Source organism: Eubalaena glacialis, chromosome 5 (genome assembly GCF_028564815.1).
Source record: "Eubalaena glacialis isolate mEubGla1 chromosome 5, mEubGla1.1.hap2.+ XY, whole genome shotgun sequence".
Classification (NCBI taxonomy): Eukaryota; Metazoa; Chordata; class Mammalia; order Artiodactyla; family Balaenidae; genus Eubalaena; species Eubalaena glacialis.
Genome location: NC_083720.1, coordinates 44466774 through 44494353, shown reverse-complemented (window position 1 = coordinate 44494353; position 27580 = coordinate 44466774). Strand labels below are relative to the sequence as shown.

General features: G+C 43.9%; 1 protein-coding gene across 8 annotated transcripts in view; it reads left to right on the top strand.

Moving 5' to 3' along the window:
• The window catches only part of LDB2 (LIM domain binding 2), a 391280-nt gene extending 364568 nt beyond the window's left edge, over positions 1–26712 (top strand). Inside the window, exons 6-9 of one of the 8 annotated variants that reach the window (XM_061192126.1) lie at positions 16330–16453; positions 19542–19687; positions 22293–22435; positions 25359–25444. In XM_061192126.1, the coding sequence (XP_061048109.1) occupies positions 16330–16453; positions 19542–19687; positions 22293–22397 (375 nt within the window). In that variant the 3' untranslated portion in view covers positions 22398–22435; positions 25359–25444. The other 7 variants (XM_061192123.1, XM_061192125.1, XM_061192122.1 and 4 more) reach the window with 7 other exon arrangements.
• Positions 26713–27580: the final 868 nt, after the last annotated feature.

The following is a 27580-nucleotide window of genomic DNA, read 5'->3' as shown; positions in this document are numbered from 1 at the left end:
GAGGGAAATCTTTTTTTTTTTTAATGCATTTTTTATTTATTTATTTATTTATTTTTGGCTGTGCTGGGTCTTCGTTTCTGTGCGAGGGCTTTCTCTAGTTGCGGCAAGTGGGGGCCACTCTTCATCGCGGTGCGCGGGCCTCTCACTGTCGCGGCCTTTCTTGTTGCGGAGCACAGGCTCCAGACGTGCAGGCTCAGTAGTTGTGGCTCACGGGCCCAGTTGCTCTGCGGCATGTGGGATCTTCCCAGACCAGGGCTCGAACCCTCATCCCCTGCATTGGCAGGCAGGTTCTCAACCACTGCGCCACCAGGGAAGCCCCCGAGAGGGAAATCTTACACAACAGAAATTTACTTTCTCACAGTTCTGGAGGCTAAAAGTTGGCGATCAAGGCGTCAGCTGAGTTGGTTCCTTCAGAGGCCTCTCTCCTTGACATGTAGATGTCTGTCTTCCTCCTGTGTCATCACATGCTCTCCCCTCTGTTTGTGTCATTCTGGGGGTCAGAAGTCCACACCAGTCTGACTGGGCTGAGGTGGGCAGGGTTCCTTCCTTTTGGAGGTTCTAGGGGAGAATCAGTTTCCTTGCACTTCCCAGCTTCTGGCGGATGCCTCTAGTTCGTGGTTCATAGCCCCTTCCTCCATCCTCAAAGCCAGCAATGATGTTCAGGTCCTTCTCACATCGCATCACTCTGAACCAGACAGAAAGTCCCGAATGCCAGAGGAGAGTTACAGGTGGTGAGAATTTTCCAAGAGCTAGCTAAGAGGACCAAGACTAGACCCAGCTGGGACAAATGTCCCATTTGGAAAGGGGAACGCCTTACCAAGTGTCACGATGTGGTAGAAACGACAGCCCCTGAGCCAGGAGAGGGAGGACCCCAGTTCCCGGCTGACCCCAGCTCAGCAGTGAGGGGTCAGGCAGTCTCTCAAACCCCATGAGCTTCAGTCTCCATTGCTGTAAAAATGTCCAAAAGGAGTCCAGGTTTCAAAAGTCTATAATCTTAGGTGTCTTGTGGTAGCTGCTTGCTGATTTATAAATAACTTGAGAGTCTCAGACTTCACCTGAATTTAGTACCCTAGAATGAATTTATGGTTGTGTTTTCATGCCTGTCTTGCTGGAAGGCCCCCAGGTTAGTTCTTCCATTTGCATTGCCATCTCCAATGAAGATGCCCACCCAGGTTCCCCGCTGCTCTCAGAGGGTCTAGGGAACCCATTGTTCCTCACATCTAGGGATTCAGTGCCAGAAGAGGCAAGGTCAGGCAAATGTCAACCATAAAACTCTCTTAAACATACACACACACACACACACACACACCAAAAAAGGACGGAAGCTGAAGCCTCAGCATATTGGGTCAATTTCATGGCTAGAACAGGAATAGGTTCTCAATCATTGTATACAGAGCTTCTGTCAAGGGCTCAAACACCAGGGAAGCTCTCAAAGAACAGAAGATGAAAAGAAAACAATGAAATAAACACATGGAGGAAGATGAGGAAGGGAAGCTTCCAATGTGAGTAACTGTAGACAGATGAAGAAAAAATAAAAAGAACTACCATCTGTGATCTCTCTTGAGACTCTTAATATTCTCAGGGGGAAATAAGCAGAGTAAAATTAGAAGTGATGTATATTTAAGTTTTCATGTGACTCCAGAGAAAAAGCAGCAAAGCAGCAGGATCCTCAGTGCCTAACTTGATTCTGCTGAGGATGAAGGAACAAGGGCCCTGCCCTACCTGCGACCTGGCCTCGTCCATTTTTTGACAGTGAAATTTCTGCAGCTAAGACTCATAGAGGATATTCCATTCATTCATTCATTCATTCAACACTAATTTGTTTTTCTGCCTGCCTATGACGTGCCAATTTCTGATGACATAGATAAACAACTCTTCCAGCCTCAGGATCCCAGTTTCTTTAGGGAAGCAGATATATATTCAGTTCATTATAATGCAGGGTGACAGAGATGTGATCACACGCATGAGTATAAAAGTTAAGAGGGAGTAACAGATCCAGTGTGGGGGCTAAATTCAAGGTGGTTGAAGCTAATAAGTCCCTGAAAGCTGTGTGACCTTGGACCAGTTACTCAACCTCTCTGGTCTCCCTTTCCTCTTCTGTGTATCTGTATGGTTAATGGCGCTGGGAGGATGAGAAAATCCATGGAAGCCACTGAGCCCACTCCCCAGTGCCCAGTCAACACTGAGTGCTAGGCATGATTAGAGGTAATGAGTGATTCATTAACAAGCTACTAAACGTTTTATAATCATGGTTTTCATCCCTCCTGAAAATTTTTCAAGGGAATTTTGAGGTGTTTGAAGAGTTGAAATATGGCTCCTCGGATCTTGGTTTAGACTCTGCTGCTCTGAATTAACTGGCGTAGACAGTAGACAGGACACGCTCTTTCCTGAGTTCCCAGACACTTGAGTTCCAGAGTGAAATTTGGCTTTGTACATAATGTCTTTGCCTTCACGAGGTCCCCAGGCATCTGTCCTTTCCCCCATCATTTATAGATGGCCTTACAGCCTTCAGATTTCTCATCATGAACCACATTGTTCTCCTGAAATCCTCTCGTCTCCCTACACCTTTCAGGTTCTGATGGCAGATGGCACATCATTGAGTTCTACCAATTAGAAGGCCTGCTGGCCTCCCAGCACTTGTGTGCTTAAATATCTAGGTCCAGGCAGTGCAAAAGTAGATCAGACCCTGTCGTCACATTGCTTATAATCAGCATCTCTTCCTTCTCAGGAGACCCCAAACGTTGGTACTCCTCTACCCAAAGCCCCCAATGTCTTCCCACTCCACTCGAAATCAAACCAACATCCTCCTCATGGCCATCATGATCCAGTTCCTCACAGCCTCTCTGAATTCATCTTCTCCTACTGGTCTACTCACTCTTTCCCCTCCAACTGTACTTCTTTCCTAGATTTTCCTCAAAGCCCCCCGGCCTTTGCCCTTGCTATTCCCCCTGCTCAGAAAGCTATTCCTTCCCCCCGGAATGTTTTTCCCCCAAAGAACCCACTTCCTAACTTCCTCTGAGTTGAGGATTGCCAGATAAAATACAAAATGCCCAGTTAAATTTAAATATCAAATAAATAATGAATAAGTTATTATATTTATTGATTACTTCAACAGATTATAATTGATTATCTGAAATTCAAATGCAACTGGGCATCTCCTATTTTTATTTGCTAACTACGTAACCTTATTAGAGATCTTTACTTAGATATCAACTTTGGGTGATTGTATTAGTTTTCTATTGCTGTTAAAACAATTACCATGAATTTAGTGGCTTAAAACACCACAAATTTATTGCCTTGCAGTAGATCAGAAGCCTAACATGGATATCAGTGTGCTCAAATCAAGGTGTTGGCAGAGCTGTGTGCCTTTCTGGAGGCTCTAGGGGAAAATCAGTTTCCTTGACTTTTCCACCTTCTTAGAGGCCACCCACATTCCTTGGCTCAGGGCCCCCTCCCATCTTCAAAGCCCTCAATGTCAGGCCAAGTTCCTCTCATGCTGTCATCTTTCTGATTCTCCTTTCTGATTCCTTCTTCCATTTGTCAATACCCTTATAATTAAATTGGACCCATCTGGATAACCCAGACTACTCTCTCCATCTCAAGGTCAGCTGATTAGCAACTTTAATTCCCTTTGCCATGTAACCTGACATATTCACACATTGAAGGGATTAGGTCATGGACATCTCTGCAGAGCCATGATTCTTCCTAGCACAGTGACTTTAGCCAAAGTGTCCAAATTTTCCACCCTCCCAACTCCAACATTTCATATCTCCTTTCCCTGCTTCCTTTTTTCTCTTTGGTACTCATCACTACCATACATCTTTTGCTTTTTAAGTGTATGTGTCTCCTTCACTAGAATGTAGTTCTATAAGAGGACTTTATTTCTTTTCTTTATTTCTGTTTACAGCATCCCCAGCACCTAGAGCAAACACAGGCACATAGTATGTATTCAATAAATGTGTGTTGAGTGAGTGAATGAGTGAGTGAGGGAACCCCAGCCTCTTCCAACTCCATTTTCATAAAGCATTGCAACTGTCAGCATGAATCCCTCTTTCCACCCATCTCGCTTTATCCCTGGGAAGGGAAATGGCTGCTGATTCAAGGCTCTGCAGGCATAATGATGGAGGTGGCCAGGGAGCAGTCAGGCAGCTGAGCGCTCCATTATTGAGAAATCACTCCTTCCCTTTGTGTCAGAGTGGAGTGGCAGGGAGGGCTGTTACCTGGCAGAAGCTCCCAGGAAGGCAGGCAGGCAGGCAGGCAGGCACTCCAAAGGCAGCTGGGCTCTGGGTGTCCAGGATCAAGAGAGAGAAGTCCATACCCGACACTGACCAGAGCCCAGAAATCCTCCCAGACAGCGGCCACGGGGATGCTGCCGCAAACTCCAGAACACAGTGCTGTCTTTAATAGCCTTGTGGGTATTTACACCAGAGCAGGAGAAAAACATAAGCACGCAGTTAATGTTCGGGAGGGATTATAACTGCATGAACAAGATAGTCATGTTCCTTGGAAACTGTCACTGACAGCTCCCAAGGACCAAATCCAAATTCCCTTACTCACAATATTGGGATTGTAAGGCCCTGTTCATAAACACTAGTACTTAAACATTACCTCCTTGCAACTACACAGTTTCTCAGTTCCCCGGGAAAAATAACCAACATGTTACAAAAACTACCTATTTCCAACAAGGAACAGCGTGGACCAGCGTAAATGCCCCCAGTGGTGCGATCGGCACCGGTCGGCATGGGGGACAGTCGCCACTGCTTGGAGACGGAGCAGCCAGTGTTTGCCTTTGGGGATATTTGGTGCTTTTGTTTTACCAACCACGTCAAAATGTCAATGAGGCTTTCCTCACGCTCGGGAAACGTGGATGAAAGAACAGCATGATACTTACCATATTGCAGTTCGGCGTTCAGCCTAGTGGCATTTGTGGAGGGCTCGTCATGCACAGCATGCTTTTGGCCACATCAGTTGTACCTCTCGGCTCCTGTGGGGCAGAACCTGAGGCCTTGACGAGTCTGGCCACTGCCTGCCTCTCTGCTGTAGCTCACACAAGTCAGCGTTAATCCCATGGTTTTGCGGTTTCTAATTCTGTGTTCTCTCTTGCATTGACACATGTATTCCCTCTACCCAAGATGTCCACCCTAACCTTTGTCCTGGCTGTCTTCTCTTTCACTTGGCTGATTTCTAAGTCATCTCTTTAGCTCTCAACTTAAATATCAGTTCCTCCTGGCAATGTTTCCTGACATCGCTTGCCCCTCTCCTTTACAATATCCAGCCCATTTGGAATTCTTGTTTATCATCTGTCTCCCATCTGGACAGTAAGCTTCAAGGGAGGGAGGTTGCGTCTGTCATTTCACCATTGCACCCCTGCTACCCTAGTTACTATAATTACAAAGTGGATGAAGCAAGATCTGACCCATTTTCTGATGTCTGATCGCCTATTTGTTTTCGTTTTCCATTCAATCATATTCATGGATTCAAGGGGTCATTCAATCCACAAACATTAGACTCATTGGTTGGTGCTTGGCAATATTTTTAAAAATAAAATAATAGGACACAGCCTAGGTCTCCAGTTCTTTACAGTGTCGTGAACTATGATAGTTCTCTGTGGCTTAAGGCAGACCTAAGGCAGTCAGGCTGCTTTAACAAAATACCGTAGACTATGTGGTTTAAACAACAGAAATCTATTTTCTTACAGTTCTAGAAGCTGGAAAGTCTAAGATCAAGGTCTGGCAGGGTTCACTTTCTGGTGAGAGTGCTTTTCCTGGCTTGCAGGTGACTGCCCTCTTGCTATATTCTCACATGGCCTTTCCTCAGTGTGTGCATGTGGAGAGAGAGAGAGATCTCTGAGGTCTCTTCTTCTTCTTACAAGGCCACCAATCTATCAGATTAGGACCCCACCCTTATGACCTCATTTAACCTTAACGACCTCCTGAAGCTCTATATCCAAGTATAGTCACATTGGGGGCTAGGGCTTCAATGTAGGAATTTGGTGGTGGGGTTGTCACTTTTCAGTTCATAGTATCTATAGTACCAGTTATTTAGTCAAAGGCTAATCAAAGGTTTTGCTGTAAAGATATTTTGCATTTGGTTTTTCTTTGGTTATCGTCTAGCCCTCAGCTGACTTTAAGTAAAATAGAGTACTGTTGGGGTGAGCTTCATCCAATCAGTTGACGGTCTTAATAACAAAACTGAGGTTTCCCGGAGAAGAGGGAATTCTGTCTCAAAACTGACGCATTAACTCCTGCCTGAGATTCCAGCTATGGAAACTATGGATTTCAGACTCGCTAACCACTGCAATCACATGAGCCGGTTCCTTAAAATACATACATACATACATCCTATTGGTTCTATTTCTCTGGAGAACCCTATCTAATACATTGGCAGACAGTAAAGAGGCACTTAGAGTAATTCTGAGCCACTGACCTTCATTTTCAGTGTCGGACTCATCTGAGGGCACAACAACTGCTCAACAAGAATTTTTAAAATTTACCTGAAATTTGCTCATAGCCCTCTAGGAACAGACAGCACTTCTTAGATATTTGTTAATGATTGTGGGATATTTCCAGGCAGATATTTCCTTTTTCCTTTGGAAACATTCCAGCTACTATGCCCTAGAATTTAGAGACGCTGGTAGAACACATGAATAGGATACTTGTGGCAATGGCTCAGTGATAAAATCAAGTTATTTATAGGAAAGGCATGTTGACTGAACATTTTTTTCTTTATTTACCATTTTTATTATGCTTGGCTCAATTTTATATGACAAATGCATAATTTTTATTTTTTCTACTATACTTTTCTACACTTTGATTTCCTTTTTCCAGCATCTAAGAGAAAAACAAATACCGTACGCTAACACATATCTATGGAATCTAAAAAAAAATGGTTCTGAAAAACCTAGGGGCAGGACAGGAATAAAGACGCAGACATAGAGAGTGGATTGAGGACACAGGGAGGGGAAAGAGTAAGCTGAGACGAAGTGAGAGAGTGGCATGGACATATATACACTACCAAATAGCTAGTGGGGAGCAGCCACATAGCACAGGGAGATCAGCTTGGTGCTTTGTGACCACCTAGAGGGGTGGGATAGGGAGGGTGGGAGGGAGATGCAACAGGGAGGAGATATGGGGATATACGTATACGTATAGCTGATTCACTTTGTTACACAGCAGCAACTGACACAACAATGTAAAGCAATTATACTCCAATAAAGACATTAAAAAAAAATTTTGAGTAGAAAAAAAAAAATGACTGAACATTTTAAACATCCATTGTATCACCAAAATCTAATAATTAAGCTGTGCGTATATGTGTATATGTGCATTGGGCAGGGAACATCCATGAAATTTTAATAGGTATGTTCTGACAAATTTCCAAATGTCTTCCATGAAGCACCTGCCCCCTCTCCAGATTGATTATCCCCCCCATCATAATAAACATGCATAGAGCAATTTCCATATGTTAGAACCTAGGTACATGCTTTAAGTGGATTTTCTTGTTTCTCCTAACAACGTAATTAGTTAGGTACCATTGTTATCCTGACTTTGCAGATGGAGAAACTCAAACACCAAGAGCTTAAGTAACTCACCCAAGGTCACTCAGCTACTAAGTAGCTGCCATTCAAACCAGAGACTAGTTTGCATGCTTAACCCCTACACAAGATGCCTCCACACACCTTTTAGATACAGTAAGTCCTCTACATACGAGGTGTTACTGTCAGGCCACCTGATAGAAGCTGGAACCATAGTGGGCCTCGGTGACAGCTGTTGGAGAGGCCATCTGAACCACAGAAAGGACAAGAAATACCCTTACTTATTTCTTTACCCATGTGGTACCATGAGTGGTGTCCCTCAAAAATCCATGTTTATCTGCAACCTGAGGATGTGAATTTATTTGGAAATCCAATGACTAATGTCCTTGTAAGAAGAGGAGAGGACGCAGAGACATGGGGGAAAAGACCATGCGAAGACGGAAGCAGAGGTTGGAGCGATGCAGCCACAAGCCAAGGAACACCAAGGATCGCCAGGGCCAACAGAGGTTGGAAGAGGCAAGGAAGTCTTCTTCCCTAGAGCCTTCAGAGGGAGCACAGCCCTGCCAGCACCTCGATTTCAGACTTCTAGCCTCCAGAACTGAGAAGTAATAAGTTTCTGTTGTTTTAAGCCACCCAGTTTGTGATACTTTGTTACGGCAACCCTAGCCAAATAACTCAACCCACTTTCCTCCAGTCTTTCCTGGTGCCTCCAACTGGCCAAAGCTCACCCAAGGCCAGTTGGCAAAAAAAGTTGGGAAATAGTGTGCAGGGGTCTCTCCCCTGCAGTACAAAGCTGGGAGGAGGGGTGGGTCTAAGGGTAGGAAGGCAAATGACCAGAGCACTGTGGAAGGGGTGCCCGTACCAAATGACATGGCAGAGAGATTAAGTCATGGGTCCGAAGGAAAGAGAATGAGCATTGGAAGCCTTGAACCATCTCTTCATGGGCCTGACTGGTGCTGCCGAAAACAACCGTGAGCTTGGCTCTGTAGCTCAGGAAAATCGCCCAACGCTTCTCTCCTGAGGGTGGGTCAGAAAAGCAGCCAGTGGCCTCAGTGACCACGCATAGGCGCCCTTCCTTGCAGCCTCAAAATTGAGATCAAGGCATAGATATTGAAACGTGCATGCATGACTCCTTGCTCTGGAAGAGGATGGTCCCTCCAAGTCCTGAGTGGCTGTCACTATACCCCCTCCTCTCCTGGAGCTTGGAGAGAGCTGCCAATCTCCAGGGTTGGATGTGATAACTTCCCTGAGTAATCAATTTGCAAAACAATTGAGAAAAGGCAAAGGCTCCCCTGGTTGAATCTTCAGATAAAAAAGAGGATGTTTTGAATTTGACAATCAATCTACCTTTAATCCTATCAGGAAATAAACCCAAATCATAATCTGATGTTTTGGAATTGCACAGCTTCTCAGGGAAAGCATTTCCTTCCCTCTCCTGTTTTTCATCCTCGGAGGCAGAGTGGGTTTTACTCATGTGGATGCCTGTTATTCATTCTTATCTGTTTCTAGGGGAATTATCTGCTTGTTTTGTTTTGTTTTCCTTTTATATTCCGTACGTTATATTTTACTATTGTTTTACTATAAGATCTCTTTTTGTGATGTGTTTCTTAATTAGGAGAGACTCCTTCACCCTTAGATAAGAGCTTGTTCTTAATCATCCCCACCCTCTGATATCTTTCTAATTCAGAGTTAGCCAGAAGGGTAGGTTACCAGGGGAAAAAGAAAAGAAAAAGGACTCTGGTTTATGGATTTGAACATTTTGTATTTATCACTGAATTCTAAAAATGGATTATTATCAGAGACATTAGCTGCTAAAATGCCATGGACCATTGGCCTGATGACCATCCCTTAGAGCATTTAGACCCCCTAAGTCTCAAGGAGACCAAATAATTTACTTCCCGGAGTAGCTAACCAATCACATCACACATTGCTGTATTGGCTCAGTGAAACTGCACCACTGGTGCAACCAGTATTTATCATAATACCAATTTCCATCTTTTGAACACTGACCTTGGTCCAGGCATTGCATTAAGGATTTACAGATATTGTTTCAAACCTTCAGAGATAAATATCAGTATCTCCATTTTACAGATGAGGAAACTGAGATTCAGAGAGGCTGAAATTCTTTTTTTTTTAAATAAATTTATTTATTTATTTATTTTTATTTTTGGCTGCATTGGGTCTTGGCGCTGCGCGTGGGCTTTCTCTAGGTGCGATGAGCGGGGGTTACTCTTCGTTGCGGTGCACAGGCTTCTCATTGTGGTGGCTTCTCTTGTTGCAGAGCACGGGCTCTAGGCACGTAGGCTCAGTAGTTGTGACTCTCGGGCTCCAGAGCACAGGCTCAGTAGTTTTGGCGCACAGGCTTAGTTGCTCCACGGCATGTGGGATCTTCCTGGACCAGGGCTCAGACCTGTGTCCCCTGCATTGGCAGGCGGATTCTTAACCACTGTGCCACCAGGGAAGTCCCAAGGCTGAAATTCTTGGCCAAGAACACACAGCTAGTAAATGGCAGACTAGTCAGTGGGTTTGGATCCAGATGAATCTGGCTCCAAAGCCTGCACCCCTCTGTATCACCCACCTCTCTGTGTATAGATACACCTCTCTGTGTGTATATTGTTCCTTGCACAATACCATGTGAAAGGAACAATATAAAAGACAGGGAGAGCCTTGGAACTTGGTATCTTAGCAGAGATTTAGGCCATTCATATTCAGAGAGTTAGACAACAGAGCAGTAAGGAGTTAGGAGCACAGGGTTGAAGTCAGGCAAACTTGACTGTGAACCTCTTTTCTGCCCTTCAGATGGTTGTATAACCTTTACATTATAAGAATCACACTCTTTAATATCAGCTCTGTGTGACTTACTGGCTTTGAGTCTGAGTTTTCTCACCTGTTAAAAGTGGACCAGGAGGTGGTGAGGGTTAATGATATATGTCAGTTACATACTCCAGGGACAAACATAGTTTAGATACTCCACAGCGATTATTAAGTTATGACTCAACAAATATTTGAGTATGCCTAATACCATGTTAAATAAGAGGGAGAGAAAAATAAAATAGGGCTTGCAATAGATAAGGAGATGAAACAAGTCCACAAGAACGAAAAATTCCCAATGCAAATATAAACTCCGGGATGTACGTAGGTTAGTAATAAGTGCAACAGAAGTAAGAGTCCTTTGTGGGTGGGGATGGTCAGAGACAGATGTGAGATCTGAGCTGGACCATGGAGGACCTTAATGGTCATACTATTATGACTCAGATATGGTTTGCAGACCCGTGCCAGACTGTGGATCACTTAGTGAGCCACACCAAAATAAGGAGCTTGCTTTGGAATGTAAAGCAACTACCTTGTTGAACACATTGTTTAGTTCATCTGAGTTAATTTTTGACACAAGACTTTCTTAATGAAAGAGGCAATGAACTGAATTATACTCTAACTCAAGCTCTTATCCAGTCAAGGACACATAACAAATAGTTTGCAGATGACCTCCTTTGAGTAGCATTGGTTTAGGACAGAGGTCAGCAACCTTTCTGTGAATGGCCAGATAGTCATATTTTGGGAGTTTGTGGGTCATATAGACTCTGTCGTACTTATTCAACTGTGGCATTGTAACACAATAGCAGCTCTGGACAATACATAAGCATGGCCATGTTTAGCCCACTGGTTGTAGCTTGCCAATATCCGGCTAAGATGACTGAGGAGGGAAGAAGATCTTCAAGGCAAGAACAACATGAGCAAAGGCCTGAGCTGCTATGGACACAGTAACCCTGGACAAACCTATATGCAAAGAGTAGGTCAGTGGTTCAAGTTCAGAGTGTGTCATCCATGATCTGGAAAAGACTGAATTAAATGTTGGCTGTCAGGACCCAGCTTTGGGAGTTAGCCAAATGCCAACCCCAAGGCATCAGCTTTTTAGGCCAGAGCCAACTCTGATAGGCATCACCCATTCCTGGGTTCAGGCCAGGAGATGAGCAAAAAGAAAAAGTGTGGGTGTGTAGCTAAGGAGAATCAAATTTCTCCAGGAGAACTGCCAGATGAAAACAAAACAAAATAGCATACTGTCTAGATCTACTAGGCTCTTTGTTACTGTCTAGATCTACCAGGTTCTTTGTTACTATGAACAAAGACAGAAGTCCTGAGACTGAGCTAAGATGTCCCCGCCCAGCCAGGACATGTAGTAATTGGGTATATACATGTGCACATGTACAAAGCATTCTCCAAAGAGGAGGCAATCCGTTATTTATCAAATGGACAAATTCATCACCTCTAAGCCCAGAGGACAATGCCCAATTTGTCTGCTACTGGCAAATGACTCCTTGCTATAAATCTGGCCAAGATATCTGTTAATCATTCATCCATCCATCCACCCATTCATTCACTCACTCAGCAAGTCACCATTGTGGTTATAGGTTTTGGTTTCATACCAAAGGGTCAGTGCTGGGCCAGAATCCCAGAAAATGATGTCGGAAGCATAAGGAGAGCAAGCCTAGCCTAAAACTCTCACTAAATCTGCCCAAAGGCATCCTCAGAGCTTTGCCAGGATGGGCAATGGGCAGTGGTTTTCTTTGCGATTCTAAGTGGACCTGGCAGGGGCTTCCTATTCAAAGAGAGGTCTCAGGCCTTGCTAGCTCCTGCCACCTTGCACAGTGCCCTGGGATTCTTCCTGGTATCTTCAGGCAACCCAAATAAAGAGGTAAACTGAGGCAAGCTCAAATGACCAGAAATTGAGTTTATTCAGGAATAGCGGAGGAACTGCAATTAAGGAAACACATGCTGTGAGCCAGCCCCAGTGACTCCCTTGAGGATTAGGGATGGGCTGTATTTATGGACAAGGAGTGCAAAGACAGGGAGGTCCAGCCAGAGTCCCAGCAGCAAGTTCATTGGCTTGAGGATGGGGACGGATTCTTGGCAGCTGTTCATTGGTCCGGAAGTAAGTTTCCATCATCTCTAAATCAAGTACTTATGGGAAATCAGTCTCTCACTTCTTAAGTTCCCGTCCTCTGAGGGCAGGTTGGGAGTCTCTGTTTCCTATCCTCCGGTTCTATTTTAGATCGAAATCTTTTCACACCTCCAACAACCCCCCGCAGGTGTAGACCAAACTCACTCATGATGCTGCAGTGTTGCAGATGTCACTGTCTGAGGCCTTTCTTTTCAGGCAAAGGGACTGGTCCACTGGGAACTTTGTAGCAGACACAACTTTACAGATAAAATCGTTCTTTATAAATCAAAGGATGCTGTGCTATTATGCTCAGTTCCATTAATATGCCTTTGACGTTGGAGTGAGGTGTGTGTGTGTGTGTGTGTGTGTGTGTAGGGCAGGGGCAAAGGCATCTATACTGTAGCCTGGATCATATATATTACAAACAGGGGACTCTTTACCGGGAATCAATGGATGGGAGTGTAAGAGGGTTCATAAACCTCCAGATATTTTGTATAAAATTTGGAAGACAGGCTGCATAGCCTTCACCAGATTCTCAAGGGGGTCTGAGACCTCAGGGAGAGCAGGAATCCTGGCTCCAGGAGGATTTGGCTAGTGACTGAGGGAACCTACTCCCCGAACTTTCCTGGTCTCCTTTCATAAGGCCCCAGGCCTTTGCTGTTGCCAAGATGCACTGGCTTGCTACGGGAGAAGGCAGGCTCTTGTCTGAGTTAGTTCTGCCACCTACAGCACGCAGCCTGGCAAAGGCACCATCTCTGTGCCAGAGCTGGAGGCTCATTTGCATACATGAATAAGGGGCGGGCTGTCTCTCCAGCCCAGTACCCCTCCACTGGAAGAAAAATGACTTTGGGGATTCCTGATTAGCATTCAGAGATGCAAATTCCTTTGGGGTGGGTTACAGCAACGGGAAGATATTTTTACATGAAAGGGGAAGGGATAAATCCTGAGGATTAGCACCTGTAAAAAGTGTTGCCCAAAACCCCGAGAGGAAAGGTACCTGGGGAAAAAAGAAAGAGAAAATGAGCTCATGGGTTCTCCTTTCTAGGTCCAAATAGGCCTGACACTTAGGAGAAAACTCAATAAATGCTTGTTGATTTAAAGTAATAGAAACGTGGTTTGTTTTGCAATCTGTGCTGTGCTTGCTAATATGTAATCATAATATCTGTTTGTTGAACTTATGTGTCAAGACGTATTATCTCAAATTTCCCAAACAATATACAAGATGGGTATGGTTTTACAGGTGAAACTGAGACCCAGCATTATTAAGTGGCTCATCCAAGGGTATGCATCTGGTGACAGACTCAAAATCTATACCTAGATCTCTTGGTTTCTAAGTCCATGTTTGTTCCACTCCATCCATGTATTTTATAGCCACTGTAAGTCAATTGCTCAAGAATGGGAATGGACAAAAAGGAAATGGCTTTAAAACCTTTATAACATTTTTTAGTTGAAAGAAAAAGTTTTCCCAGTCTTTAGAATTTCTCTGAAAGCTTTTCTTACTGCCCTAGCTTAATAATAGATGCAAACATCTTCTGACCCTGTCTGAAGCTAGCAGTGGTTCTTCTTTGGTGGATAATCCATTCTTATCTCTATGTGTAGAGATGATTGTGGAATCCTTCACTCCATTTGGTATGAGTGACAGGGGAAGACTTGAGGTTGTCTGTAATTTGCACATACTTTGATTTCCAGTGTGGAGTTGTTAGTAGAGGAATACACACTTGCAGTCTTGGAATATGGACTTAATTGCATAGTAACCCTCCCTCTTTCACAGGGTTTTCCTTATTAACATTTTAGGTTTCAAAAAGGACTCCAAAGTAAACAAGAAGATAGACAAGATTGAAGATGCATCATAACTAACCCAGATCTCATTACTTTACAGCCTGATACACTAGGGTCCAGTAGCTTTGTCTCTTTGGCTCACATTGCACCTGTGTTGTTCAGGCTTTGAAATCTTAGTCTCTTCTTCCAAAGAAACTGCAGATGGAAGGAGATTAGAGTTGGCCCTTAAATGGGGTTTGTGGTTCTGGCACAGTTTAGATCATCGATAGGTAAAAAGGGCTCAGAAATTTTTCTAGATGAAGGCAATTTTGATTATCATGCCTAGACTTGAGAAGAGAGGAAGGGCATGGAAAAGTGAGGTGGGGGGGGGTAAGAAGAGAGAGGAATTTGAGCTGGAAACCCCTGGGGATTTGTGCATGTCTTGCTTCTATATTTGTCTCTTCTAAAGCCCAGCATATGCAGGGCAGTGGATCTCAATTTTGGGTAATATTTATCAGAATTAAATGGGAGAATGCTTTTTTAAAATACAGATTCAGGACCCCACCTCCAGACTCAGTGAAACAGAAAGGGCAGAGTCTGGAAGTCTGCATTTTTAATAATCAACTCTTCTGATTCTGATGGAAGTGTTCCTTAGACTTTGAGGAACATTGGCATAGAAAGGTACTCCAGTCTTTCTAAGAATCACTCCTTAAATGCATCCATTCATCTGAGCCAAATCTAGGAACACAGAGATAAAAGGCATAGTCTCAGCATTCAAAGAGTTCAAAGTCGAGTGGAAAAGAGACTTGGAAGCCGATGGTTACAAAACGTAAATGAGTAAGTTTGTAGAGCAGAAAGGGCTGGGTGCTATGGGAGAGCTGTAGAGTCATCCAACTCAACCCGCACAGGGAGAGGTGCAGAGCCAGGGCGGAAAGGCCTAACAGAGGAAGGAACTTTGCCTTCAAGGATGAGTAGGCATTAGCCAGGAAGAGGGAGAGCAGAGAATTCCAGGTAGAGGGAACCAGTGGACAATAAGGAGTGTGGAACCTAGGGAAATACTCAGGTGAGAAATGGCAGAAGGGAAGGGAGTAGTGAAAACGATGGCCCAATGAACATGGGGACTGCACATCTGCCTTTCATAATAAAATGACGTTTTTCCACATGGGAAGGTGCATTGCCAATGTCTGTATAGCTGTAACTGAAACAGCAATGGATGCATTGTTCCTAGTCTTGGTCTTTGCCCTCTTAGCAACAGTCCTTTCAATGCAGCAGTATTCTGATAAGCTTCCAAATGAGAAGGAATTCAGAAAATTCCAAGGCAATCCTAACTGGATTTACCTTCTTATTTCATTCATTAATCTTTGTCATCAGAGGTCTTGGACCAAAGTAAAGCTGAAAGATCTAACTAAGGGAGAGAAGAAGGGCGACCGTGTGCAGAACCACAGAAAAAGCTCCCACACTGAATGAAAGTCAGCATATGTTACTGACATTCTCATCTTGTGTAAAATACAAATGAGTATATGAATAAAAATAAAATAGTGTTCATCGTGGCCCTTTATCAGAATTAGGATCAAAAACGTACCTGTATACAGTTGCCACTTTGTTCTCCAAAGTTTAAAGGATGGCTTTCGCTGCCACATAATCTACATAAACTAGCATTGTAACTCACAGTGTGTGGTTAAACAAACAGGAACTACAACAGAGACCAGAGTAGAAATCAGAGCATGCTGTGCTCCATGGAAGAGAGCTTTTTTCTTTAACCAGAGAGAATCATTTCAATTCAGAATAGAACCACATATATCCACCCAACAGTCAGTACAGAATGTGTGGAGATGTGTGCGTGTGTGTGTGTGTGTGTGTATGTTTGTGTGTATAAACCACATTCAGCTATAATATGATATTATAAATGATAGTAAATTAAGTGGGCATTATCAAGTGTTGGTAATATTTCTTTTCCTCCAAACTTACACGGAGAAAATCAAAACCCGGGGTCACAGGTGAAGTACCTTTAAGCTTTCTTTTGGATTCCAGCTGTTAACATTATTTATTGCAAATAATGTTATCAAGTAGTAAAACACCGATGTCTTTGAACTCCTTGCAGTTGTGTGTAATACTGGAGCCAATGCAGGAACTGATGTCCAGACATAAAACTTACAACCTCAGTCCACGAGACTGCCTGAAGACCTGCTTGTTTCAGAAGTGGCAGCGGATGGTGGCGCCGCCAGGTATGACTTCGTTCTTCACTCTCCATCTACATGCTTTTTCTGAGGCTTCTTCTGGGGATGAAGGCATGTGAAAAGGAAGTGATCATAAATGTATTGGCAAAGTAGTTTATAAGGGATATTCTGACCGTGATATTGGACCCAAAGACACTGACTTTGTGAAGGGCAAACATCCTTCTTAGGTGTAGTGACCATCCTCTACAGTCTCCTCACTTGCTAGATTAGGACCTGAAACCCACAGAAGGAAATTGATTTATTTAATGTTACCAAGAAGATATTGACAAAGCCGAAATCGGAACCCAGGTTTCCTGTCTTCCAGTCCAGTGGTTGTTCCGCTGGACAAGACTGGTGGCTGCTCATGCCTTACTGTGATTTTGTTTGTTCTTTGAAGAATGGTAGAAATTATGAAAAGAAAGTGAGGGAGGGAGGAAGAAGAGAGGAAGAATAGGAGGGAATAGAGGAGAGAAGGAAAGAAGGAAAGGAGGAAGGGAGGAAGGAAATAAATAAATATTTTTGCTCTATTTTTTAAGGTATATAATATCAAAGGGTTCTCTGATCATGAAAAGAATACATAAAAGACTCCATTTTTCTCACTTCCCTAGAATGTAGTTTAGATACTATAGTCTCCTGCTGGGGTTCTGAAATTACTGCTTCGAGTCATCATTAATTGTCCTTCTATCTAATACATTTTCACTCCCAGGCATGTGTCGAGCCTCATTGATCATAAAAGCAAAACGTATCCATTCGCTAAAAATTATTTTTATAAAGAGTAACTATTAACACGAGGCACATAGCCTTCTGAATCACAAAATATAACGGTCACCTTCCACTGGTAACTGGCCAGGGATTTTATATAAAGTGAATATAGCAGATGTAACCAAGTACATACTTAGAAAGCTGAGAAAAATGAGCATTGTTTTACATAGAATAGTTGCATCCCCATCTTACAGGAATTATAGACATTTAGAACATTATTTTTCAAATGTATTAAATGTGCATAAATTGGCCTTATTTTCTCTTTCAGTACCAATAAGCCTTCATAGGAAAAAATTTCGCTCACTAAATGCTTTGAACACATATTTCGCAACATGTGCACATATAATTCATATATTATTCATTAATTCAGTCATTAACTCAACAATTATTTATTGAGCCCCTACTAGGTGCCAGGCACTGCTCTAGCCACTGTGGGTATAACACTACGTGAAAACAGTCACAAATCGCAGCCCTCTCAGACCTTCCATTCTCTTACTGAATCCTCACAACAACCTTATGAGGTATTTCTTGCTATTCCCATTCGATATAATAGGCCTGAGATTTAAAGTAGTAACTTGCCAAAGTTAGCTGAAGCTAATCAGTGGAGGCCCCTATGTCACAATAAGTTTTTATGTCTTCAATTCGTGACTCTATTACCACAGCTACCCACTGCCAGTGCGAGTAATCCAGAGCATACCATGTAGGTGTATTTCCCCAAAATTCCATGAAAAAGTACAAATATTTTTTTTTAAAAGCAGCCGATTTCAATTCAAGTCAAAGGAAGAAGATGCCTGTCAGGGAAAGCTGGGTTTCCAGCTTTACTTTAAAAGTTTGCTTTACTTTAGAATGTACCTCTCAACTCTCCTCCAGCCCCATGAGCTGGAACAATTCTGTTTCCTGTTTCCATAACCTTCCGAATAAGCACCCATAACTCTCTGTGGATAAGGATGTTAGGCCCTTTGATGAAAATCTTTAAACATAAGAGATAAAATATTTATGAAAGAAAATATGTTATATAAATAGAAACATAATCTCCTTCTTCATCAAAAGTCAGAGATAACATGATGGACTAAGTGGTCTTTGAAATGACCTTCCAGGCGATCTTCCCCATTGTTCATCAGAAGCAGTATAGATGCCTCAAGAAAGTGCTACAAGGTTACCTCACTTAGTTCCAGTATGGTCCTGGCTTACCTTCTCTCCATCAGAGTTGGATCTAGAATAGGGTTAGCAAAAAGGATGCTCTTACATGCCATTTCCAATTCATTTAGTAACTGCCTGGAACAGGCTTCTGAAGATTTTTCATTCTCAAAGCAAAGATTATAATAGTACCTAGTTAATAGAGTTGCCGTGAATATAAAATAATGACATAGAAAACGTTAAAAATATGAAAATATTAAGTCATGCTCATAATACATAATAAATAAACAATATTCTTTTTACTACGCATTTCCATGTGTCCCTATACTTCCATTAAGATGTTGCCTCATCCTTCAGGTCCAAAATATTTTTTCTCTATTTCTAAACAGACCTTTCCGGAAAAGGTCTAGCTTCTCTTCATTAATATGTTGGCTGTAGCATACTACGACATTTTTTCCCCAGGGATTTTGAAATTAGTTGCATCTTTTAGACACCAGGATCCAAAGCATGGGTATTTCTACTGAGCTTGGAAATACCTGAGTTCCACATCAATGGCTGATGGGATGGACACTTCCTCTTCTTTTTATCGGGTTGGCCCAAAAGTTCGTTCAGGTTTTTCCATAAGATGTTACAGGAAAAACCCACACAAATTTTTTGGCCAATTTTTCAACATTTCAGTGTGCGATAGAGCTGGGCTGCAATATGACACTTAGCCAGTAGGTGCTGCTGTAACTCACTGGTTCACTTAATTGAGCTCAGCTCATACTTCTCTCAACCCCTGGAGGTTCCCTAGGAGTCCCAGAGCCCTCCTTTTGTTATAAAAAGAGGGTAGACCGCAAAAAAATTTTTTGCCCCAAATTCATAATGGTAATAATATTTTAAGTTCAAACTATAGTAGTGGTGTAACTCACCCTAAGACATATTAAGAGCTTCCAGACACACACACACAGTAGATGACAGCAGGAAGAACAATTAAATACAAATCACTTTATCAAGATACTAAAGAAAAGAGTTTCAGTCATTGTGTGCTACAAATAAATCAGCAGCTTTCTTCTTTTAGGTTTCGTCAAGTTAAAAGAAGTGGAAAAAATATCAACAGTCCTATTCTTTTGAACTTACAAAAAAACGGCTTCCCTGGAGGGCCCGTATTCTGGTGGTCACCCTGGCACTGACCCTCCTTCCATGTTTCATGTTGCAGCAGAGCCCACAAGGCAACCGACAACGAAACGGAGAAAAAGAAAAAATTCCACCAGCAGCACGTCCAACAGCGGCGCTGGGAACACCGCCAACAGCACGGGCAGCAAGAAGAAGGCGCCAGCCGCCAACCTGAGTCTGTCCAGTCAGGTACCTGTAAGTCTCGCTTTCCTTTTAGGCTGAAATCCTGCCTTTGCCTGTCGTCTCCAGAGTCCAGGGGCCCTACGGCAAAGTCTCTTTTAGCTGCAATGACCTTCTGGGCCGGGTGGGGGGCGGGGGAGGGGAAGGCAGGGACACGGGGTGGGAGGAGGGGGCGGAGCTCTGTCCTGGAAACCTTCCCCTACAAACTGGGACTTAGAAAGGAATATGAAGAGTCTGTGCTGCAGTGGGACCGGAATGAAAAAGCCTTCAGAGTCGTAGACAGGAGATATGTCACTTAAGGTTTAATTAAAATATCACTTAGCAGGGTGCTGGTGGCATATAAGGGACTCTCAACGCCATCACCGCGACCCTGTGCTCCCCTGGAAACTAGCTCCTGGCACTAAGGTTCCAGATTGTCCTTCGACTGCCCCCCGACGCCCCCCCCCCCGCCCCCAGACACGGGCATCCCCTCTTATTTTAAGACTCAGGTAATTAACTCAAGGCCACTACAAATGCAGCTCAGTGGATTTCGCTTTCCCATTTCATTAGCTTAGGGGGAGGCTCAGCCCCTGGTTTGGTCTCAACTCTCTCGACCTCTTGACCCCTTTCTTTCATTTCTGGGTCTTGACAAAGGAAATGGGCCACTCAGAAGGGGGTTTCTTTGAACTCCAAAGCTGACAGCTGAGGGCGTCCCCACAGAGGGTAAATAAACTGGGCGGGAACTTTCTTCACCTCCTATGTTTTCTTCCTCGATTTGCTCCCTTCTGCCTGATTCCTTCCTGACTCTGACTTCCTCATCCCAGTACGAGACCACTTACCACTTTTAAATTCTCATGCGTCTTTAAGCATTTCTTGCCCCTTCTCCCCACCACGATGACTTGTGGGTTTTCCTTCTCTGCTGCCCTTGTCACATCACCCTCACCAGGCTTTTGACTATCCTTCAAATCCTGGGATTTTCGTGGTGCTTCATAGGTACCCTCTAGATACTATGTCTTCAAAAATGTGCCCTTTCTTGTAACTTCTCTCAACCAGTGCAATTTTACCTTTTCCCTCTTTCTCGCTCTTTTCCCTCTCTTGGTCTGTGGGCCTCACCCTCTGCTTCTCTTCCTGCTCCATCTCCCTCCATGTGAGGGCGGACCTTCATTTCCAGGGGATTCTCCACTTACTTCTAATTGTGTCTTTCAAATCTGTCCCCCACCCACTCTCTCCCATTTTCCATTGGTCAGTTCTCTGGCTAAAACCAACCCTGTCAGTACCTGAGAATTACCTGGCCTCTCCTCTTGTCCTCCACAGACAGAGGACACGGTTGTCATCCCTGTTGCATTAGAAAGAAAAGGTCATGAGAGAGTGGCCAGCCTGTGGGATAGGTGCCATTTTCATTTTAAGACTGCTAGGGATTGTAGTTCTTAAAAAATACCAGAGTTACCCCTGTTTTTTGAACTGAGTTTTCACCCCAGAAGAGTCAGGGAAAAAAAAAAAAATTGAAGGAGAAAAACAGTCTTTTTATTAAGGTGCCAATAAGTTATACCCACTCCTGGTTAAATGGGAAAATGCATAGAAAAAAATGGCCAGGCGTAAATAAATCAACCCCAAAAGTGCACATAAGCAGCCCATTTATTCATCTAATTCTGGAGTTTTAGAAACTAACGTTTGTTAGTTTCCACGAACAAATGAAAGTACATTCCAGAGATTTCTGGAACTTTGACATAGCTACTTAAAGGCTGCAAGAATTCAGATCGGTTCAACAAGTGTCTTCTGAGCTCCTACTATGTGCCCCACACTATACCAGGTGTTGGTAATAGCAAGATTTAAAAAAAACAAAACCAAAAAAAAACCCACCCAAGCTCTGTCATTGAAGAGCTCACTGTCTAATAAAGTGATAAAGAGGTTTCCTCTCTCCTGCCAGCTCAGACTCCTGGCTTCAGCTCACAGGGTACAGTATTGAGAAAGATTCTGAGGCCTGGACTGGGTCTGGTGGGCCATCCATTAGTGATGTCTGCCATGGGTATAGAATAGGAGCATACACATCCATGTATTTTGACATACCTGGCCTAGTCGGAATCATTTCCTTTTTTTTTAAAGAGCACCTAACTTTTTCTACTCCATTATGCTCTTGTCCTCCCAACCTGCAATTGCATTTTGGTGGAAGATACCTGTGTCAAGAGGGTTTTTAATCAGTCGAGACCCTTTGGACAAGAACAAGGTGCCGTTAGAAAGTGCGAGTAGAATTTCAGCACTATCCCCGCCATGCAAACAAGGATGTTTTCATTAAGTAAAACTTAGAGATGGCTGAGAGAAACAGGGAAGTCATCCAGGTTAAGAAAATGTGTAAATTTCTGTCTGTCCTCCAGCTGAATGGACGTCGAACGATAAGCCCTGGCTGGCTTGTAGGGACCACATTATTTAACCCTGTCTCCTGAATGACCAGCACCCCTTTCCTGTTTAAATAGAAATGCAACCTGCAGGCCTTAGCTGCCTTGTCCGAAGGCATGTACAGATCGGGTGTGCTACCACGACCACGGCTGTGGTCCGCACAGCTGCCACGGCAGCAACGTGTGTGTCTGGCGAGGGCTAGGGTTTAATCCTTGGATTCTGCTTCTCACTCCATGAGCAGGGGCTAGGAGCGATCCCGAACTGCAGCCTCAACCCTGGGAGGGATGGAGACCTGTGTCATTCAACAGCAGTGACCCCTTCTGGCCAATTTAAGGAGAAGCATTGAGGGGCCCTGAAAGGAGTCACTTCCAGTCCTCCTCAGAGGTTGGTGGTCCTTGCACGGGGGATTAGTGAGAAGATGTGACACGGGCAAGAGCTGGTGGCACCTCCAGGCCTCTGGCGAGGAGCAGAGGTCTGCTTCCTGGGGAGTCGAGACCATATGGGTTACTCTCAGATGGACCAATATCGCCTCCTGTGGGACACACGAGACAGCAGGGACGGGAAGGAAATGCATCTCTCACTACCGATGTTGAATGTTGGGGGGGACTTTTAAAGATGTGGGGCGTGTGGGGAAAACGGTGCCAACATCCCCTAGTTAGAGGGAGCCCAGAATGTACGTGGTGTCTCCACTCATTTTGTGTGAGGATAACAAACCAAGCCCTTCTGAGCCGAGAACCCCTATCCTAGCCCAGAGATTTAGAAGAGCCAGGTAGAGCGGTGTTCGTAACTGTGTAAGTGGCCTCAGGTATCTACATGCATATGAAATCCTTAGCACACATCTCTTTTGTAACTTACCATCTATTAATCACTCACGCATGCACACATGCGTGTACACACACTCACACACGCACACGCATGATTATGCATCTGGCTAAGGATACGTTTTATAATCAGTAAGGCAAATGTGGCATCTCTCTGAAATTTAGGATGCTCCAAAATATCCATGCCTGGGCACCTTTTCCAGCCGTTCCTGGAACAAAGATATACCAAACATATTACGAGCCCGTATAAGCCCCATTTGAAGTGATTTAAATCACTATTTTCATAGTACTTTTCTGGAATGACTGTTATTTTCTGGTACAATGAAGGCATCTGGCGTGTTGAGAACGTCTCTGCTAATATCACGCTTAAATTGGCTTCTTCTGTTTCCAAATTATGCTTAACCTCCTCCCATTCTCCCAGCCTCTCTCAATGACCTTGGACTCACAGTACTAATGCAGACCCACGTGTCGCTTCTAACATTCTTCTCCTGCCCCGTGACACGTCATGCATGTGTTTCCCCAGCCCTTCAAAGTGTGCTACACACAGGTCATTTGGTGGAATTAACCCTCATGTTGTCCTCCACCCCATCTTAACCTGGTCTTCCCGCCTGCCTTTGTTCCTGATCGTAAGCGCGGTCTCCTAATTGCCTACAACGAAGTGACACTTTTTTATCCCCAACACCCCAATGGGTCAGGTAGAGGCCACATTCCATTTAAAATCCTGCCAGCATTCTTGCCACTCGGAGTCTGTGTCTATTTTGCATCTCACTTTAAGAGTCCTCACGAGTCTCTTACATGTCAGTGTCATGTCTGGCTCTTCGTGGCATCATAAGTACATTCTTGGAAACACACAACTGAATATCCTGCCAGTACCTCGATTGCTGAGTCTTCCCAGGTCATATTTTAGGCATTTGCTTCATCTGGGGCATTTCTCTTTAACATCACTGTTATCAATTCACAAGAGTGATTAGTCTGAAAACACAGTGTGAAGCTTACTGATTATCTCCCCTCTAATTCGAGGAGAATCGATCAATCAAACAAACAAGGTTTTCCATTCCAAAACAAATCAGGTGGTCACTAAGGGATTTGTTCAACTGGCACCTTCAAAATTCTAGAAGGACCCTGGCGGGGCCGCTGGACCCTCTCCTGACCACAGACAGTATTCCACTAATATACTGCTCCAGGAAAGCCTCTTTTGCCCCAGTGAAAAGAATGTCTACCCAGCTGTCAAGGCAAATTAGCCTCCCTATCAGAAAATGCATACTTACGTCTCCAAAAGCATATGGCCAGCCCTGATTTTCCAGCCTCAGTGGAGGCTGATGGCAGTCGGGCGCTCTTAAGTAGACTATTGCTCAGAGCCCACCCAGCAGGATCCACCTGACAGGTGTCCTGTCCCATGCCCATGTCACCCATCAACCCCATAGGGTCCCCTTGGGACAGAGAGGCCAGAGCTGTGCCCTGTGTATGCGTTCTTCTCCCCTGTCCCCGTGCCTCTGCAGCGTGCCTCTGCCACAGAGCTCCCAGCTACAGTAGGTGGCTTCCTTGTTTGCATGGAAGGACAATTTGTACTTAAAGGAGTGATTAGATGGATTCTTCTTGCATGCTTCCATTTCTGATGACTACTGGCTTCATCAATGTAATTACAATTAGTGCTCTTCATCTTCCTTTTATGGCACCAGCTGGACAGACTGGCTCTCTTTACTGCCCAGATTGGTGGTGGGGTTGCCTGTGTGGGGATAGGTGACAGGCACCATGGAATAACAGATGGTAAATTCAGGGCTTGTTGGCAATCAGCAGGTTTTTGCTAATGACTTAATTAGCTATGCAAATTGTCAAATCAGTGTGAACATTGTTTTTATCGAAAACTTTACCTAAATTAATTACCATAATTAAGTAGCAGAATGTCAAGGATATCGGCTGCATAAAAGGGCCTGGCTGAGTAGAGAAAAGAGAGATCTGTCTTCAATTAAAATGTATACCGTCCTTGGGACAGAGAAAATGCCGTTTGGAATGAGTTGCATGACTATTGCAGAACTGCATCCTCCCCGTGTTGGCTGCTAGTTTCCAAAGCCATCCAGAGGCCCTAAGTAAAAGTGGTGGATTTTTGGAGGTCTTGCAAAGCACCCAGCAGAAGGTTCCACAGCCCTCTCAAGAGTCCCCAGTGTCGGCAAGTTGAAAAGCGTGGATTTTTTTAATTTTGAAAAATCCATTTTTTTATTTCTGCAGATTGCTAGCATTGCTCGTTCTCCGGTGTCAGGCTGCGCACTAAGGACATAAACTCGCGTGGTTGTTACACATCAGGAGGCGATGTTTATTTCCTGTAGAAAAATCCAATATGCGTCTTGGCCCCCCGACATTGAGACTTGACCCCGGTGTACAGGACACGAGTGTGTCTGTCCTAGATCCCCCAGCGCCTCCACTAGTGTTTTAAGCTGAGCTTCTCTCTCCCAAGGTTTCCCTGTAATAATGTCAGCTGCTGTTCACAGGATGTGATGGTGGTAGGAGAGCCAACTCTGATGGGAGGTGAGTTTGGGGACGAGGACGAAAGGCTAATCACTAGATTAGAAAACACGCAGTATGATGCGGCCAACGGCATGGACGACGAGGAAGACTTCACCAGTTCACCCGCCCTGGGGAACAGCAGCCCTTGGAACAGTAAACCTCCTGCCACTCAAGAGACCAAATCAGAAAACCCCCCACCCCAAGCTTCCCAGTAAGATTGACCAGCTCCAGAATCCACTGTCAATAGCCCCCGTGGGTTACGCTCACTATTTCAGATCCTTACTCACAGGAGAGGAAGGAGGAGACATTAAAACTTTTCCAAGCAAATACCGATTTCTAAACCGCAGTGATCTGAGTTTCTCTCTTTCTTTTTTTTAATTGAGAGGATCATTCCCAGTAAACTTCCATGACCCCTCCCAGGAGGCCTTCACAGGTAACACAGATACTGGCACTGATCGTAATTAAAGTAAGAGCAAACGCTAGCGCTTCTCCTGGCTCGGTTTTAACCACGTTTGTTAATTTCATTCCCCCCCCCCACCCCCCCGCCCCACCCAACCATCCAACGAAGGCCATATTGTCAATAAACCCTCAGTGCTCAGGATCTCATTCTATGCCGAACCCAACTACAGATAGACTTTTTAATATTGTAAAATATTTTCTGCTTTTTGACTTGCATCTGAGAGTTTCTTGTTTCAGTAAAAAAAGAAAAGGAAAAAAAATCCACTTTTGGAAAGTAATTTAAATGTACCTTTATTTTTTTTTTCCCCTTCACCTTTTCTTTCATTGGGTAACAGCTAAGAGGGCCCAGCAGGGTAATTTATGGCCGAGCTAATGTCAATTGGTCCTCGAGCCCGAGTTGGTTCAGTCGAGCCCGAGTGCTGAAACAAGAAATGTCTTTTTGTCATCAGAGACACCAAGGCAGATTTTTATGTAAAGAAAGGCACTTGGCCCCCTGAGAATGAATGCGTTTGTAAAATTTCTGTTGATCCAAATATTTTCAAGCCATGTAATCCATTAATTTTGTGGGCAGTTTAATAAATCTGAAACTCTTTTGTGTTTTTTTTGTTGTATCTGAGTTGACTGTTGTTTCTTTTCATAGTATATTTCCTGTATAATATTTTGTAAAGCCCTAACCTAGTTCTTTTATGGGGACTTTTCTTTGGGAGCAATTCCAGTGTATTTATGTGAAACTTTATAAAAGAACTAATTTTTCCATTTGCATATTAATATGTTCCTCTATACATGTAAAGACACAGTGGCTCCGTGTGTTATAAAACAGCTGTATTTTATGTATGCTTTACTGATAAGTGTGCCAATAATAAACTGTTAACGACCAAAGCAAGTGAGTCTGGGTGTTTGTGAGCCTGGCAGAGAAATCTGCCCACAGTGATGAGAAGTATTGAGCTTGGATTTATGGCCCAAACTCCAGATGGAATGGAATTGTGAAAACTGCACCATCTTTATAAGGTATGGTTTCTTTCCCCGCTCACTGCAGTTTACTTGGGCAGACACAGGGGTGCCTTCCATGTGCCAGGCACTCTGCTGGCTGAGGACACAAGGATGGGAAAGGAAGGATTGACCTGGCTTCCTGGGGCTGGCCAAATGCAAGGGCAGCGGCTTCCACTCACTGAGTGCTTATTCTGTACCAAACATCTCTATTTAAGGTCCACAGACATTATTTCAGCTAATCTTCACAACTCCGCCAAGTAAGCCTTAATCTCCCCATTTTAAAAAATCATTTCCTCGGTTTGCCTGTTTTTCTAAAAGATTTGCAATACAGAGATATGGAAAATTCACGTGAGGACTTTTTGTTTAAAGAACTTTCATCATATTTTTCTGCTTTGTATCCATGAGGAAGATGAGAGAGGAAATCTGTTAGTATTAACTGAGTGTGTACGAAGTGCCAGGCCATAGTAATATATCATCTCAGCCAGTTCTGGAAAAGGCGGGCTTGAAAAAGAGAAGCTAAGGGAGAGTGTGTGTCTTAGGTTGAGATTCCCAGAAGAGCCTGAGACCAGGATCCCTGGCACAGATTTATTGAGGGAGAGTTCTTCAGTAAAGAAATCTTTAAGGGAGTGGAGGGGGTAGGATAGGGAAGGGGAAAGAGCCTAGGAAAGCTTCAGACTCAGGTAGCCTACTCCCTGAGCCTGGTCCATGGTGCAGGGGAAGGCTTTGAGCACAGTTATTCCCTCCTGGGCTGAGCCGC